General features: G+C 39.0%; 1 protein-coding gene across 1 annotated transcript in view; it reads left to right on the forward strand.

Moving 5' to 3' along the window:
* CFAP92 (cilia and flagella associated protein 92 (putative)) overlaps positions 1 to 16128 on the forward strand; it is a 129829-nt gene that overhangs the window by 66660 nt on the left and 47041 nt on the right. Inside the window, exon 10 of the mRNA XM_033121420.1 lies at positions 8059 to 8963. Coding sequence (XP_032977311.1) covers positions 8059 to 8963 — 905 coding nt within the window. The remainder of the gene's footprint in view (positions 1 to 8058; positions 8964 to 16128) is intronic.

Genomic DNA, 16128 nt, shown 5'->3' on the forward strand with positions numbered 1-16128 from the left:
ACTCTATTCCCTAAGCTGGCTATTTCATCCTTCATTTCTTTCATTGAGTCTTTTTTTTTTTTAAAGATTTTATTGGGGAAGGGGAACAGGACTTTATTGGGGAACAGTGTGTACTCCAGGCCTTTTTTCCAAGTCAAGTTGTTGTCTTTTCAATCTTAGTTGTGGAGGGTGCGGCTCAGCTCCAGGTCCACTTGCCGTTTCTAGCTGCAGGGGGCACAGCCCACCATCCCTTGTGTGAGTCGAGGAATCGAACTGGCAACCTTGTGGTTGAGAGGTTGCGCTCCAACCAACTGAGCCATCCGGGTGCTCAGTGGCAGCTCAGCTCAAGGTGCTGTGTTCAATTTTAGTTGCCCACCATCCCTTGCAGGAGTCGAGGAATCGAACTGGCAACCTTGTGGTTGAAAGGATGTGTTCCAACCAACTGAACCATCTGGGAGGCAGCTCATCTCAAGGTGTTGTGTTCAATCTTAGTTGCAGGGGGCGGAGCCCACCATCCCTTGCGGGACTCGAGGAGTTGAACCGGCAACCTTGTGGTTGAGAGCCCACTGGCCCATGTGGGAATCGAACCGGCAGCCTTCAGAGTTAGCTCTAACCCCCTGAGCCACCTGGCCGGCCCCTCTTTCATTGAGTCTTAATCTCCAGAAATTGTTTGGTTGTGTTTTGCTTTTTTTTTTAATTTCAACCTCTTTGGTCAAATGTTCACTTTGTTCTTTGAGTTTCTGAGTTCATTAAACTGCCTGTTTGTGTTTTCTTACATCTCATTGAGTTTTTTCAAAGCTGCAATCTTGAATTCTCTGTCATTTAAGTCACATATTTCCATGTCTTTAAGTTCATTTTTTGGAGACTTTTCGTTTTCTTTCTGAGCTGGCTTGTTACCTTGGTTATTCTTGGCAATTAATGAATTATTATTTCTCTTCCTAGACATCTACAGGAGTGTTTTCTGCAACAGATTGGTAGGAAGGGGACTTTCTTTTGTTTTCCAGTAGGTGTTGGTAGAATGGTTTATTTTTTCTCTGACTGCAGCCTGTTATTCTCTCTCACGCTGTAGTGGTATATTTTCTCTGCACTGTTCTGGCTTCTCACACTATGGGGGTATTCCTTGGAAGGTGGGCTTCTCTTCTGTGAGCAGGTCACCTGGGTCTCAGGTCACCACCTCCCTTGGGGGATGTGGAGAGCTTCTGAAGTCTGAAGGTCTTCCTGCACCAGATTCAGAGCCCATGTGTTTCATCAGCTCTGTTTACCCTTGCAGGGATCCACCCAGATAAGTGGGGGCAGTGGCAGAGTGGGTTGTGAGTGATGGCTCTGAGCAATGGCAGCGACCACCAGCAGAGTCAGTCCTGCATCCAAGTCTCCTTCCTCTTCGCTGGAGCTAGTTGGGTGAGAGTCCATGGCTGTGGGCCGCAGTTCTCAGAACTGCAAATACTCTGTTCTTTTGATCTGCCATTGCTACTGTTTCACTTCTAGCACTGGCCGGTGGGGATGGGGCGAGTTCTGGGAGGGTGGGGAAGGGGCAGCTAGGCTCTGTGCCCATGTCTTCCATCCTCTGTTTGGCAGTGAGGGCTTAAAGTGCCATTTTCACCCTTCTTCCCTTAGTCTTTGTTCCAAGGTCTCTGCAGTGAGGGTGGGATTCAGCTGTGTTATATACTGATCCCTCAGGTGCGACTGTGGGCCATAAACGCAGTACTAGCAGTCTTTCCTCTTCTGTGGCTGCGGTAGTTCTGGAATGCAGGGAGCTCCGAGCTCCAGTCTGCGTCCTGTGCCCGTGCGGCCCATATCTCCGCACTTTCTCCTTTCCACCTCCTCTTGCTCACCCAATTTGCCCACCTTTAGATGATTTCAATTGTGCACCTCTTAGTCTTCTCTGTTTGCTGTGCAGGGAGTGTTTTGTGGAATTATAGTTGTTCAATTTGTTGTAAATTCCAGGGGAGGTATCAAGAGGCTCACCTCAGGCCACCATTTATATGACATCCTGTTTCCTCTTTTTTGTATTTTGTGTCGCAGTGGTGGATGTTTTTGTGTGTGGTTACCATTAAGTTTATGGAAAAGAAAGTTTCATGTATACAGTATTCCTTTTTCTTCTGCATGCATCTTATCTCTATTCCCCTTTGCAAATTCAAACTTTACCCCCTTCCCTTTTATGTTTTTGTTGTCACAAATTATCCCTATCTATGCTGTGAGTTCATTTCCGAGTTGCAGTAGCAATTTTATTTATTTTTTCTTGTTTTTACAACCTTTGGCCTTAATGTTATATTAAGTGTATACCCTCTAGGTCCACCCATGTTGTTGCAAGTGTTAAGATTTCATTCTATTTTATAGCTGGAGTTATATTCCATTGTAAATATGTATCACCTCTTCTACTTCTTTTATTTTTTAGTAAAACAATTTTACTTTTTAGTCTTTTTAAATTAACGTTTATTGGGTTGACGTTTGTAAAGTTACATTGGTTTCAAGTGTATAATTTTGTAATGCATCATCTGTATATCATGTTGTGTGTTCACCACTCAGAGTCCATTCTTCCATCACCATATATTTGATCCTGTTTACCCTCATCTACCACCCCTGTCCCCCCTTACCCTCTGGTAACCACTAAACTATTGTCTGTGTCTATGACTTTAGGTTTCTTCATTTGTTTGTCTTGTTCCTTTGTAGTTTTCAGTTTTATATTCCCACATATCAGTGAAATCATATAGTTCTCCACTTTTTCTGTCTGACATATTTTGCTCAGCATAATAATCTCAAGATCCATCCACGTTGTTGTGAATGGCACTATTTCATCTTTTCTTATGGCAGAATAGTACTCCATTGTGTATATATACCACATCTTCTTTACCCGTCATCTATCAAAGGATACTTTGGTCTTGGCCACCGTAAATAAAGCTGCAATGAACATCGGAGCACATGTGTCTTTACAGATAAATATTTTCAGATTTTATGGGGTAGATACCCAGGAGAGGGATTGCTGGGTCATACGGTAATTCTATTTTTAATGTTTTGAGGAACCTCCACACTGCCTTCCATAACGGCTGCACCAGTCTGCATTCCCACCAACAGTGTATGAGGGTTCCTTTTTCTCCACAGCCTTTGCACCACTTGTTACTATTTGTCTTGCTGATGATAGCCATTCTGACTGGGGTGAGGTGATATCTCATTGTAGTTTTAATTTGCATTTCTCTGATGATTAGTGATGTTGAGCATTTTTTTACATGGCTATTGGCCATCTGTCTGTCCTCTTTGGACAAATGTCTATTCAATGCCTTCTGCCCATTTTTAAATCTAATTGTTTGGGGTGGGGGTTTTGGTGTTAAGTTGAATGAGTTTCTAATGTATTTTGGATGTTAACCCCTCATTGGATGTATCATTGGTGAATATTTTCTGCCATTCAGTAGAGTGTCATTTGTTGATGGTTTCCTTCACTGTGCAAAACATTTTTAGTTTCATGTAATCCCATTTATTTAGTTTTTCTTTTGTTTCCCTTGCTCGAGGAGACATATCCACAAAAAAATGTATTGCTAGTAGTGATTTTGAAAAGTTTACTCCCTGTGTTTTCTCCTAGGAGTTTTATGGCTTGGGGTCGTATACTTAAGTCTTTAATACATTTTAAGTTTATTCTTGTATATGGTGTAAGAAAGTGGTCTGGTTTCATTGGTTTGCATGTATCTGTCCAGTTTTCCCAACACGATTTATTGAACAGACTGTTTTTACCCCATTTTATATTCTTGCCTCCTTTGTCATAGATTAATTGACCATATAGGGATGGGTTTATTTCTGGACTCTCTATTCTGTTCCATTGATCTATGTGTCTGTTTTCATGCCAGTATTGTGCTGTTTTGGTTATTATAGTTTTGTAGTACAGTTTGATAATCAGGTAGTATGACACCTCCAACTTTGTTTTTCTTTCTCAAGATTGCTGTGGCTATTTTGTTTCTTTTGTAGTTCCATATGAATTTTAGGATTATCTGTTCTTATTCTGTGAAAAAAAATGCCACTGGCGTTTTGGTAGGGATTGCATTAAATCTGTAGATTGCTTTGGGTAGTCTGGGCATTTTTATAATATTAATTCTTTCTACCATGAGCACAGTATATCCTTCTACTTATTTGTATCTTTAGTTTCATTTTTTTTCTAATCTGTTATTTAAGCTTTCTGTTGAGATTTTTAATTTTTTTCCAGTGGGATGGAGATTAAGTTTTTAAAAATATTTTCTCACAGAAATATAACATTACTTATAACATTCCAGAAGTCTTCCCTTACTCCTTGCAATCTCTAATCTCTTCTTCATGCTTCCCCTTTCTAGCGAACTCCACTCTCACCTCTAACATCTGGAAACTACTGATCTTTTTCCATTTTTATAGTTTTCACTTTTCTAGAATATCATATAAATGGAATCATACAGTAGCATGTCTTTTATAGCATGTCTTCTAGAAACAAATTGTCTCCTAGTTTTTTTTCATATGCAAATGTCTTCATTCCACCTTTATCCCTGAAGTATATTTTCACTAGATTTAGAATTCTGGGTGGAAAGTTATTTTCTTTCTCAGCTCTGTAAAAATTTTGTTCTACTCTATTATAGCCTCCATAGTTTCTGAGGAGAAATCCAGTTATTTGAATTGTTGTTCTCCTAGGAGTAATGCATCATTTTTCTCTGGCTACTTTCAAGCATTGAGGCTGTGTCTGGGTATGTGTTTCTTTGAGTTTATCCTGACGGGACTGACTGAGTTTCTTGACTCTCTAATTTTATGCCTTTTGTCAAAATTGAGAGACCTTCAGACATTATTTCCTCAAATATCTTTTTACAAATATCTTTTCTCCTCGCCTGCTGGGACTCTGATGAGTCATTAGAAAGAAGGAGGAAGAGATAAGCCCTGTTATACTTAGGAAATGGGCTGTCTTGTGCTGTTCTATACTATCATGGACTGAATTGTGTCACCCCAAATTCATATTTGAAGGCCTAACCCCCAATGTGATGGTATTTGGACATGGGCCTTTGGCAGTAATTAGAGCTAGGTTAAATCATGAGGATGTGACCCTCGTGATGGGAGTCACTAATTAGTGAATATAAGAAGAGGAAGAGTTCTCTGCCCTACCCCACATACCCATGTACACATGGCAAGGAAACAGTGAAGGAAACATAAACATGTGAGGAAACAGTGAAGGTGGCCTTCTGTGAGTAAGGAAGAGAGCACTCACCTGGAACTAAATAGGCCAGCACTTTGCCTTTGTTTTCCTTTTTTTTTCAAATAGCCTTTTTGCTATTGTCCCATTGGTTCCTGAGTCTCTGTTTACTTTTTAATTTTCAATCTTTTTTTTTCTATGTGTTCAGGTTACATACTTTTTATTGATCTAGCTTTGAATTTACTTATCTTTCCTCTGCCATCTCCATCTTGGTTTTAGACCACCCAGCAAATTTTTTATATCAGTTTTTGTATTGTTTAGTTCTAAAATTTCTATTTGTTTCTGCACTATAGTTTCTATTCACTGAGACTGACTACCTTCCAGTAGTTTTAAGAGTGTTTGTTGTAATTCTTGGAACATGATTATAATAGTGGTCTTAAAGTCTGTATATGATAATTCTAATGTTTGAGTCATTTCAGGGTTGGTGTCTTTTGGTTGTCTCTCCCCTTGATAATTGGTCAAGATTCCCAGTTCTTTGTATGTGAAGTAATTTTGGATTGTATCTTAGACATTTTGAATATTATGTTATGAGACTCTTGAGTCTTGGTTAAATCCTATAAAGAATGTTGGCTTTTTTGTTTTATTAGGCAATAGGCTCAGTTAGGGTCAAGCTGCAAGTTCCAAGTCACCCTCTGTGTACTGTGATTTTAAAGTCAGTTCAGTTTTCAAAGATTTTTTAGTGATATTCAAATCTGTCCAGCATGTACACTACTCAGGTGCCACTACTCTGAGTCCTGTGCATTGGTATGCCCTGCAGTTTGGTTCTCAAAACCACTGGTATGCTGCTTAAGGTCAGATCCATATATGAACAGTTCAGAAATAAGCCCATGAGCTTACATATGAGTTTATGGAATCCCTATTTTGTTTCCTCCCCTTTCCACACTCTTCATCTCCAAAGGAGTCCTCTTTGTGATCTGCTGGTTCGAAAGGTGGAGCTTTGGTGTTACCCCTCTAACATGCCCTTACTGAGACTGTGTCAGCCTCTGAGGACAAATGGTGGAAAGACATTTAAAGACAAAGCTATTATGAGGATTTTCCACACACTCTTTACATCACAGTCCCTATAATCAAAGAGGATTCCCTTCTCTCAGATTTTTAGGTGCCTGCCCAGATGCTGTCACTGCCACCAGATCACAGCTTTGGAAATTGAACTTACCTAAGGACAGGGCCAGGAGAAAAAATCAACAGGGAATTTCCCCTCATTCTTTCTTTTAGAGCTCTCTCTCCACACGTGAAATACAATTCTGGGATTCAGGCTTCCTTTGAGTTCAGTCAGTGACATATGGGAGGAAAATTAAACCCAGGAAACTCAATGAGCTTGGTCTCCTTCACCAATCTACCCATTACCTTTTACTTTTCAGAGTCCTCTAATAGCTGCTTCATGCATTCAGTCTAAGGTTTTTAGTTGCATTTGCTGGGAGATGCAAGGTGTGCTTTTACTCCATTTATACAAATTTGAAAGTTCCTCTTGCTATTTTGTTTCTTTTTAAATTATTGTTTTCTAGATGTTCTTTATATTCTGGATATAAGTCCTTTGTCAAGTATATATGTACTGTACAATTTACTGCCAGTCTGGGGCTTAAATTTAACTTTCTTAATAGTGTGTTTCATAAAGTCTGTGTTATCAACTTTTTCTGTTATGACTAATGCTTTTTGTATCTTGTCAATAAATCTTTCCCACCCCAAGTTCATGAAGATACTTTCTTATGTTTTTGTCTTGTAGATGCATAATTTTAGGTTTTATGTTTAGGTCTATGATTCATCTAGAATTAATTGTACTTTTGATCATGAAAATGGTATATTTCTCTATATAGATTTTCTTTAATTTCTGTCTGCATTATTTCATAGTTATCAGTATATAGGTCTCATACATCTTCCACTTAATTTCCCCTTAGGCATTTTAGGTTTCATGCTATTGTAGGTGATGTTTAAATTTTTTCATTTTTAAATTATTTGTTGCTAGTAAATAGAATTCCAATAGATTTGACCTTGATAATTAAAAATATTTTAAAACCTAACAAATTATTTGTTTTATGTATCTGATCACTCTAATACTTTATGACTTTGTGCATCTGATTTTGCTAGTAGTACTTTTCGCCTTAGGTGTTTTGTGATTTTTACTGTGCTCTCACTCTCAATCGAACTTTCTCTGTGGGAATTCTTTGAGGCCTAGGTTGAAAGTGGATTTTTTCAGAAATGTCTCTTAATTACTTCTTCCAGGTACCTGGGAGTGCTACCAACCCAGGTGTGTTTAAAAATAAATTTTCAGCATCAGTGTAAATTTGATGCTGAATTTGGAATATGAATTTGGACCACAAACTTGTGTAACAGTTAACTTAAAACATGCAAGATTCCTGGTTTTCTGCCTCAACACAGCTCTGCCCTCCTTTCCATTTCATTTTCCATGCCCTCTTAAGCCTTAAACTTCTGAGTCTTCTTCCTCTTGTCACAGTTTTCTACTTGGATACTTAATATGCTAAAGGTGAGCCTGTGCCAACTGTCCCCCAAATGTATGTCTAGAAAATATGGTTTACTTCTGTCCACCTTTTCTTTGCCTAGCCTTCGGGATAAGAGCTAGAAACATAGATATGAAAAAGACATATGGCCATCTTCGTGGCACTCACTGTTTGGGAGGAAGAAATAGTGAATAATACTTATTGAGCCCTTTTCTTGTGCCAGCCACCATTTGGGTGCTTTCACATATGTCACCCAGTCCTGGGTTGGAATGCCTTGCAGAGCAGCCTCTCTCATCAGTATTTTGTGGATGAGGAAACCCACGGGCTACAGGTGTTATTTGAGCCTCCTCTACTGGGAGCCTTCCTTTAGAGGGGAGATAGAGTGACTGCCACTGCAGCCCAGTGCCCTGATATCTCTTTGCTCTCTCATAGAGGCTCTGCACTCCTGTGTACTGCAGGTACCAGTTCCATAAGACTCCGGTGCACCAGACTGAGGGGAAGCCTCATGGAAGCCATGTCTCCTTCCAGGACATTAATGTCATCTTCCTTGGGGCAATTCACCCCAGTGACCTGAGGGAATACCTGGAAGGCCCTCCCATGGTGGTGGAAGTTCACGACCGGGACCGCAAGTCAGAGGATTATTCCCAGAAGCCCACCCTGTTTGGGGAGGACCCTCTGGATTCATACCTCAACTTCCAGGCCCTCATCTCTCTCAAAGCGACAGAGAACAACCCCTTTGAATCCCAAAACAAGATGTGGGACCCTCATGGGGTCGCTCAGGTCAGTTTTTCTGATCTCCTGCTTGGCCACAAGTACTTGAACCTGGTTGTCCCCATCCACAGCTGTGAACCCAAACCCATTCAACATGGTCAGATCAGCAGGAGCAGGAAGGTTGTCGGGTTTCAGGTCCCTGCCAATGGCCTCCATCATGGCCCAATGCCCACGGGCAACTACCTAGATGCCAACTCCCTGCTCAAGCTGCGAGTGGACATTGCAGTGCCGCTGCAAACCAGGGCAGAAGCCCCTGGTCCAGGCCTCACAAGGACCCAGTTTGGCTGCATCATTTTTGTATTTGACTCCAGGGAGATCCTCCTCCTATACAGTCTGCTACAGGATATCACCAGGATCAACGCCAAGGCCCTTGATCTGGACTCCTACCCTATCAACAACATCCAACATGTCCTGGCAGCTTTTAAGATGCGGGTGAAGATCCAGGAAATGCAGGACCTGGATGTTCTCACTGGCTTCCACCTGCTGGATGGGAAGATGCACCTCCTCATTCTGGAAGGCTTGGCTGCCCAAGGTTTGAAGCAGCTGTGGGAGAGCCACCAAAGCCGGTAGGTGGTTTATTTTGCATTTCATGTAAAAGTGATGGCACCTGGATACTGAGCGGAGAGATCTTTAAAGCCAAGCTGAGGTTCAGTTACTTCATCTGTGAGAGGGATATGTTGATTCATTTCCTCTTGGGATTTAGTATAAGGCCCTTTACAGGGCTCAGTAATTGGGCTTTATAACAGGAAGAATTGATTGCCTTTAGTTGAAGGGAAGATTTTAGGGGTATATAGAAGAGAAGGTAGTTGAGTACAATGAGTCCTGCCTTCAGACTTCTGAGAAGCCCCCTTGGTTAACAGTGAGCAGACTGTTCTGTACGGCCCAAAGGTGGACATCACAAGGAGATAGATTTCAAACTCCCCAGCTAATACATATCTGATTCTTTTTAACCTAGAGGGTCTGTCTGGGCTACAGAAAATTCCCCTTCCCTTGAGGCCTCCAGGAGCACTCAGTAAGGACTTTGTAGAGGCAATTAAAGTGTTTGATTCTGGACTGAAGCAATGGCCCCTCATGGTTCTTCTCTTTTTTAGTTTTGGTGACATGATTGTTCTCTTTTTCTTTCATGATCTACAAGTATCCTAGTTTGGGTAAATAAGACCTTCCTCCTTTAGTCTGCAGGCCTCCTGACTGTCCTCAGAGCTCAGATGCCCCAGGACCCAGATGCTAACAGCAGGGAGTCTGGAACTTGAGTCTACCCACCCAGAAGGAGAGTGCAGCCCTGTGGGGGCCTGTCTTGATGTGCTGATGGGCCAAAAGGCATTGGAAAGAAGCTGGCCTTATGGCTGGTTATCTGCCCAAGAGAACTGAAAACATATGTCTACCCAAAAACGTGTACATGAATGTTCATAGCAGCATTATTTATAATAGTAAGAAAGTTGAAACAACCCAAGTGTCCACCAACCAATGAGCAAAATGTGATATATTCATACAATGCAATAATATCCAGCCCTAAAAAAGGAATGAAGTACTTATACACATACTTCAACATAGATGAACCTTGAAAACATGCTAAGTAAAAGAAGCCAGACGTAAAAGACCACATACTCGTATTATATGATTCCATTTATGTGAATTGTCTCAAATAGTCAAATCCATAGAGACGGAAGTAGATCAGTGATTGCCAAGGTCTTAGGGGAAGCACGAGGGAGAAGTGCGGAGTGACTGCTAATGGGTACAGTTTTTTTCTTGGGTGATGAAAATGTTCTAGAATTAGAATTTTTATGATTGTACAACATTGTGAGCCACTGAACTGTACACTTTAAAAGAGTGAAGTTCATTATGTATACTAAAGAAATTCGCCTTGCAAAAGACAAGTCTGGCCCTTGTCTTCTGAGAGGTAATCAGTATTATACCTTATAGGAGAGTCTTTTTTTAGGTTTGGGACTGACCACACCAGATATTATGGTGGGAACAGTCTCACCTGATAGTCATAGGATGAAGGTTGGCTGTGCCAGAAAGACCAAAAGTATGATTTAGGGTTGGAGCTTGGGTCATGCAGTATATATTGACCTGGAAACTGAAATTGCCATATGGGCAATCAAACAATCAGTCACGCCTCTGTAACAGAGCCATAATAAAGACTCAGGACATGAAGCCTCAAGGAATCTACTCTGCATATTGTCACTCATCAAAGTCATAATGGCAACACACCCTAACTCCATGATGAAAAGCCAATGGAAGCTTTGTGTTTGGAATCATTCTGGACTCTGCCCTATGTATCTCTTCCTTTGGCTGATTTCTTTTTTTTATTAGTTTCAGATGTACAAAACAATGTAATAGTCAGACATTTACACCCCTCACAAAGTGATAACCCCCCGAGTTTACTACCCCTCTGACATCTTATATAGCTGTTACAATTCCATTGACTCTATTCCCTATGCTGTACTCCACATCCTGTGACTATATATATATATATATATATATATATATATATATATTAAATTATAGTTGACATTCATTGTTATTCAGCTTCAGCCTCAGGTGTACAGTGCAGTGATCAGGCATCTACATCATCCTTGAAGTGGTCTCCCTAATAAGATAAGTGCCCATCTGACACCCTGCTAAATCTTTACAACATTATTGATTATATTCCCCAAACTGTCTTTTGTATCCCTATAGCAATCTTGTGGTCACAAGTTTGTGTTTTTATTTTCTCCCTCATCCCCAGCCCCCTCCCATCTAGCAACCTTCAGTTTTTCTCTATATCTCTGAGACTGTTTCTGATTAGTTTGTGTATGTATTCTATTCTTTAGATTCTATTCTATTCTATTAGATTCCACATATAAGTGAGATCATATGTTATTTGTCTTTCTCCGTCTGACTTATTTCACTTAGCATAATATTCTCTAGGTCCATCCATGTTGTTGCAAATGGTAAGATTTCTTTCTTCTTTATGGCTGCGTAATACTCCATTGTATAAATGTACCACAATTTCTTAATCCAGTCGTCTACTGATGGGCATTTCGGTTGTTTCCATGTCTTGGCTATTGTGTATAGTGTTGAAATAAACAACGGGGTGCATAAACTTTTTTGAATTCGAGTTTTGGATTTCTCCAGATAGATACCTACGAGTGGACTTGCTGGATCATAAAGTAGTTCCATTTTCAGTTTTTTGAGATACCTCCACACTGTTTTCCATAGTGGCTGCAACAATTTGCAATCCCACCAACAGTGCACAAGTGTACCCTTTTCTCCACATCCTCGCTAGCACTTGTTGTTTGTTGATTTATTGATGATAGCCATTTTGACTGGGGTGAGGTGGTATCTCATTGTGGTTTTTATTTGCATTTCTCTAATGATTAGTGAGGTTGAGCATTTTTTCATGTCTGTTTGCCATCTGTATGTCCTTTTTAGAAAAATGTCTCTTCATGTCCTCTGCCCATTTTTTAATTGGGTTGTTTGTTTTTTTGGAGTTGAAGTGAGTGAGTTATTCATAAATTTGGGATATGAGCCCCTTATCGGATGTATCATTGGCAAATATATTTGTTCTCCCATTCAGTAGGATCCCTTTTTGTTTTATTGATGGTTTCCTTTGCTGTGAAAAAGCTTTTTAGTTTGATGTAATCCCTCATGTTTATTTTTTCTCTTACTTCCCTTGCCCGACAGGATATGTCAATAAAAATCTTACTCCGGGTAATGTCTGTAAAGTTTCTTCCTATATTTTCTTCTAGGAATTTTATGGTTTCAGATCTTACATTTAATTCTTTAATCCATTATGAATTTATTCTTGTATATGGTGTGAGGAAGTGGTCCAACTTCATTTTTTTGCATGTGTCTATCCAGGTTTCCCAGCACCATTTATTGAATAGACTGTCTTTACCCCATCGTACATTCTTGTTTTCATTGTCGTAGATTAAATGATCATATAGGTATGGATTTATTTCTAGGCTCTCTATTCTGTTCTATTTATCTATATGTAAGTTTTTATGCCAGTACCATGCTGTTTTGATTACTATAGCTTTGTACTATGATTTGATGTCAGGTATTATAATACCTCTCACTTTGTTTTATTTCTCAAGATTGCTGTGGCTATTCAGGGTATTTCATGGTTCCATATAAATTTTAGTATTATATTTTCTATTTTCGTGAAAAAATGCCTTTGGTAGTTTGATAGGAATTGCATTGAATCTATATATTGCCTTAGGCAGTATGGATATTTTAACTATATTAATTCTTCCTATACATGAGCATGGTATGTGTTTTCATTTATTTGTATCTTCTTTAATTTCTCTCTTCAGTGTCTTATAATTTTCTCAAGTGGTTTTTACTTTTTTGTGTTTTACAAGTGTTTTACTTCTTTGGTTAAATATATTCCTAAGTATTTTATAGTTTATGAAACAATTGTTAATGGAACTGTTCTCTTAATTTCTCCTCCTGATTGTTTTTTATTGGTGTATACAAATGCAATTGATTTCTGAATGTTAATTTTGTATCGTACTATATTACTAAATTCATTTATCAGTTCTAATAGTTTTTTGGTGGAGTATTTGGGATTCTGCATATATAGTATTGTGTCATCTGCATATAATGACAGTTTTACTTCCTTCTTTCCAATTTGGATGACTTTTATTTCTTTTTCTTGTCTGATTGCTGTGGCTAGAACTTCCAGAACTATGTTGAATAAAAGTGGTGAAAGAGGGCAACCTTGTCTTGTTCCTGATCTTAAGGGGAATGATTTTAGCTTTTCCCCATTGAGTATGATGTTACCTGTGGGTTTATCATATATAGGCTTTATTATGTTGAGATATGGTCTTTCTATTCCCACTTTCTTGAGTTTTTATCATAAATGGCTGCTGGATTTTGTCAAATGTTTTTCCTGCATCTATTGATATGACCATATGATTTTTATTTTTCATTTTGTTAATGTGTATCACATTAATTGATTTGCAGATATTGAACCAACCTTGTATACCAGGAATGAATCCCGCTTGATCATAATGTATGATCTTTTTAATGTATTGCTGAATTCTGTTTGCTAATATTTTGTTGAGGATTTTTGCATCTATAGTCATTAGAAATATCAGCCTATCATTTTGTTTTTTTTTTTGTAATGTCTTTGTCTGATTTTGGGATACAGGTGATAGTGGCCTTGTAAAAAGAGTTTGGGAGCCTTCCCTCCTTCTGGATTTTTTGGAAGAGTTTGAGTAGAAGAGGTGATAATTCTTTTTTGAACGTTTAGTAAAATTCACCTGTGAAGCCATCTGGTCCAGGGTTATTGTTTGTTGGGAGCTTTTTGATTACTGATTTAATTTCTTTTTTTTTAATTAAAGTTTATTGAGGTGAAAATTGTAAGGAAAGTTACATAGATTTCAGGGGTACAATTCTGTATCACATCATCTATATCTCACATTGTGTGCTCACCACCCAGAGTCAGTTCTCCTTCCATCACCATATACTGGATTGCCTTTACACTCACCTACCACCCTCTCCCCCCTTACCCTCTGGTAACCATTAAACTGTTGTCTGTGTCTATGAGTTTTGGTTTCTTCATTTGTTTGTCTTATTCTTTTGTTTTCAGTTTTATATACCACATTTCAGTGAAATCATATGGTTCTTGACTTTTTTTGTCTGATTTATTTCACTCAGCATAATAATCTCAAGATCCATCCATGTTGTTGCAAATGGTACTATTTCATCTTTTCTTATTTCAGAATCGTATTCCATTTTGTATATATACCACAACTTCTTTATCCATTCATCTATTGAAGGACAATTTGGTTGTTTCCTTGTGTTGGCCACTGTAAATAAAGCTGCAGTGAACATTGGACCACATATATCTTTATGAATAAATGTTTTCAGATTTTTTGGATAGATACCCAGAAGAGGGATTGCTGGGTCATATGGTAATTCTATTCTTGATTTTTTGAGGAACCTCCACACTGCCTTCCATAGTGGCTGCACCAGTCTGCATTCCCACCAACAGTGTATGAGGGTTCCTTTTTCTCTACAGCCTCTCCAGCACTTGTTATAATTTATCTTGTTGATGATAGCCATTCTAACTGGTGTGAGGTGATACCTCATTGTAGTTTTAATTTGCTTTTCTCTGACGATTAGTGATGTGAACCTTTTTTCATATGTCTATTGGACATTTGTATGTCTTATTTGGAGAAGTGTCTAATCAGGTCCTCTGCCCATTTTTTAATTGGATTGTTTTTTTTTGTTGTTGTTGTTGAGTTGTATGAGTTCTTTATATGTTTTGGATAGTAGCCCCCTATCACAGGGATCGTTTGCAAAAATCTTCTACGTTTTGGTTGGTTGCCTCTTCGTTTTGTTGATGTTTTCTTTTGCTGTGCAGAAGTTTTTCAGTTTGATATTGTCCCATTCATTTACTTCCTTTTCTTTGGGGAACTTTTACTTCCCTTTTCTTTGGGGTCAAATTCATAAAATGCTTTTTGAACCCAAGATCCATAAGATTAATGCCTATGTTTTCTTCTATGCCGTTTATTGTTTCAGGTCCTATGTTTTGTTCTTTTATCCATTTTGTGTTAATTTTGGTACATGGTGACAGATAGCAGTTTAGTTTCATTCTTTTGCACGTGGCTTTCCAATTCTCCCAGCACCATTTATTGAAGAGGCTATCTTTTCTCAGTTGTATGTTTTTGGCTTCTTTGTCAATAATTATCAGTCTATATTTATGTGGGTTTACTCTGGTTGTCAATTCTATTCCACTGTTCTGTGTCTGTTTTTCTGCCAATACCATTAGTGTTAATTATTGTTGCTTTGTAGTACAAGCTAAAGTCAGGGAGAGTGATAACTCCAGCATTGTACTTTTTTCTTAGGATTGCTTCGGGCTTTTGGGGTCTTTTGTGGTTCCATACAAATCTGATGATTTTTTTGTTCTATTTCTTTAAAAAATGCTTTTGGGATTTTGATAGGTGTGGCAGGCCAGCCGCCACGAGTCGATCAGTACCTGAATGGGGGAGTGGGAATGAAAAAAGACACTCACACATGTAATGATGCGATCGATCGGACTCCAGTGATGCTGAAGCACCGAGTTTACTTTTCTTCACCAATTTATACCATCTGTGTACGTGCAGCTTAACAATCACGAGTGTGCATTACCTCATTGAGAGTAAATTTTTAACTTCTACATAGAAACTACAAAATCACTGAAACTTCCCCAAAGTGATTTTACCATGACAAAGCCCATCAATTACCCTGATAATCATCAGTCCTCTGTGTCCGGGAACCAGCCACTCCCACCTCATTCCCCAGCAGCTTGTAAGCACCCTCCAGTTGCAGGCAGAGACAATGCCTTAGGAGCTAAAACAAGTTAATCATAAACTGAGCTAGTCTGCAAGGCTTCAGAATAACAAGAAATTATGGCTCCCCACAGATAGGGATTGCATTAAATCTGTATATTGCTTTAGGTAACAAGGCCATTTGAACTGTGTTGATTCTTCCAAATCATGGACATGGAGTGTCTTTCTATTTCTTTGTGACTCTTCAATTTCTTTTTAAAATGTCTTATAGTTTTCAGTACATAAGTCATTCACATTTTTGGTTAAGTTTATTCCTAAGTAGGTCATAAAAATGGAAGCGTGAGGTGAGCCTCTGGAAATCTTCCCTGGAATTTACAACAAATTGAACAATTATAACTCCACAAAGGATGCCCTGCACAGCAGACAGGCAAGACAAAGGCTCACTACTGAAATCACCTAAAGGTGGGAA

The sequence above is a fragment of the Rhinolophus ferrumequinum genome, chromosome 2 (assembly GCF_004115265.2).
Source record: "Rhinolophus ferrumequinum isolate MPI-CBG mRhiFer1 chromosome 2, mRhiFer1_v1.p, whole genome shotgun sequence".
Taxonomy (NCBI): domain Eukaryota; kingdom Metazoa; phylum Chordata; class Mammalia; order Chiroptera; family Rhinolophidae; genus Rhinolophus; species Rhinolophus ferrumequinum.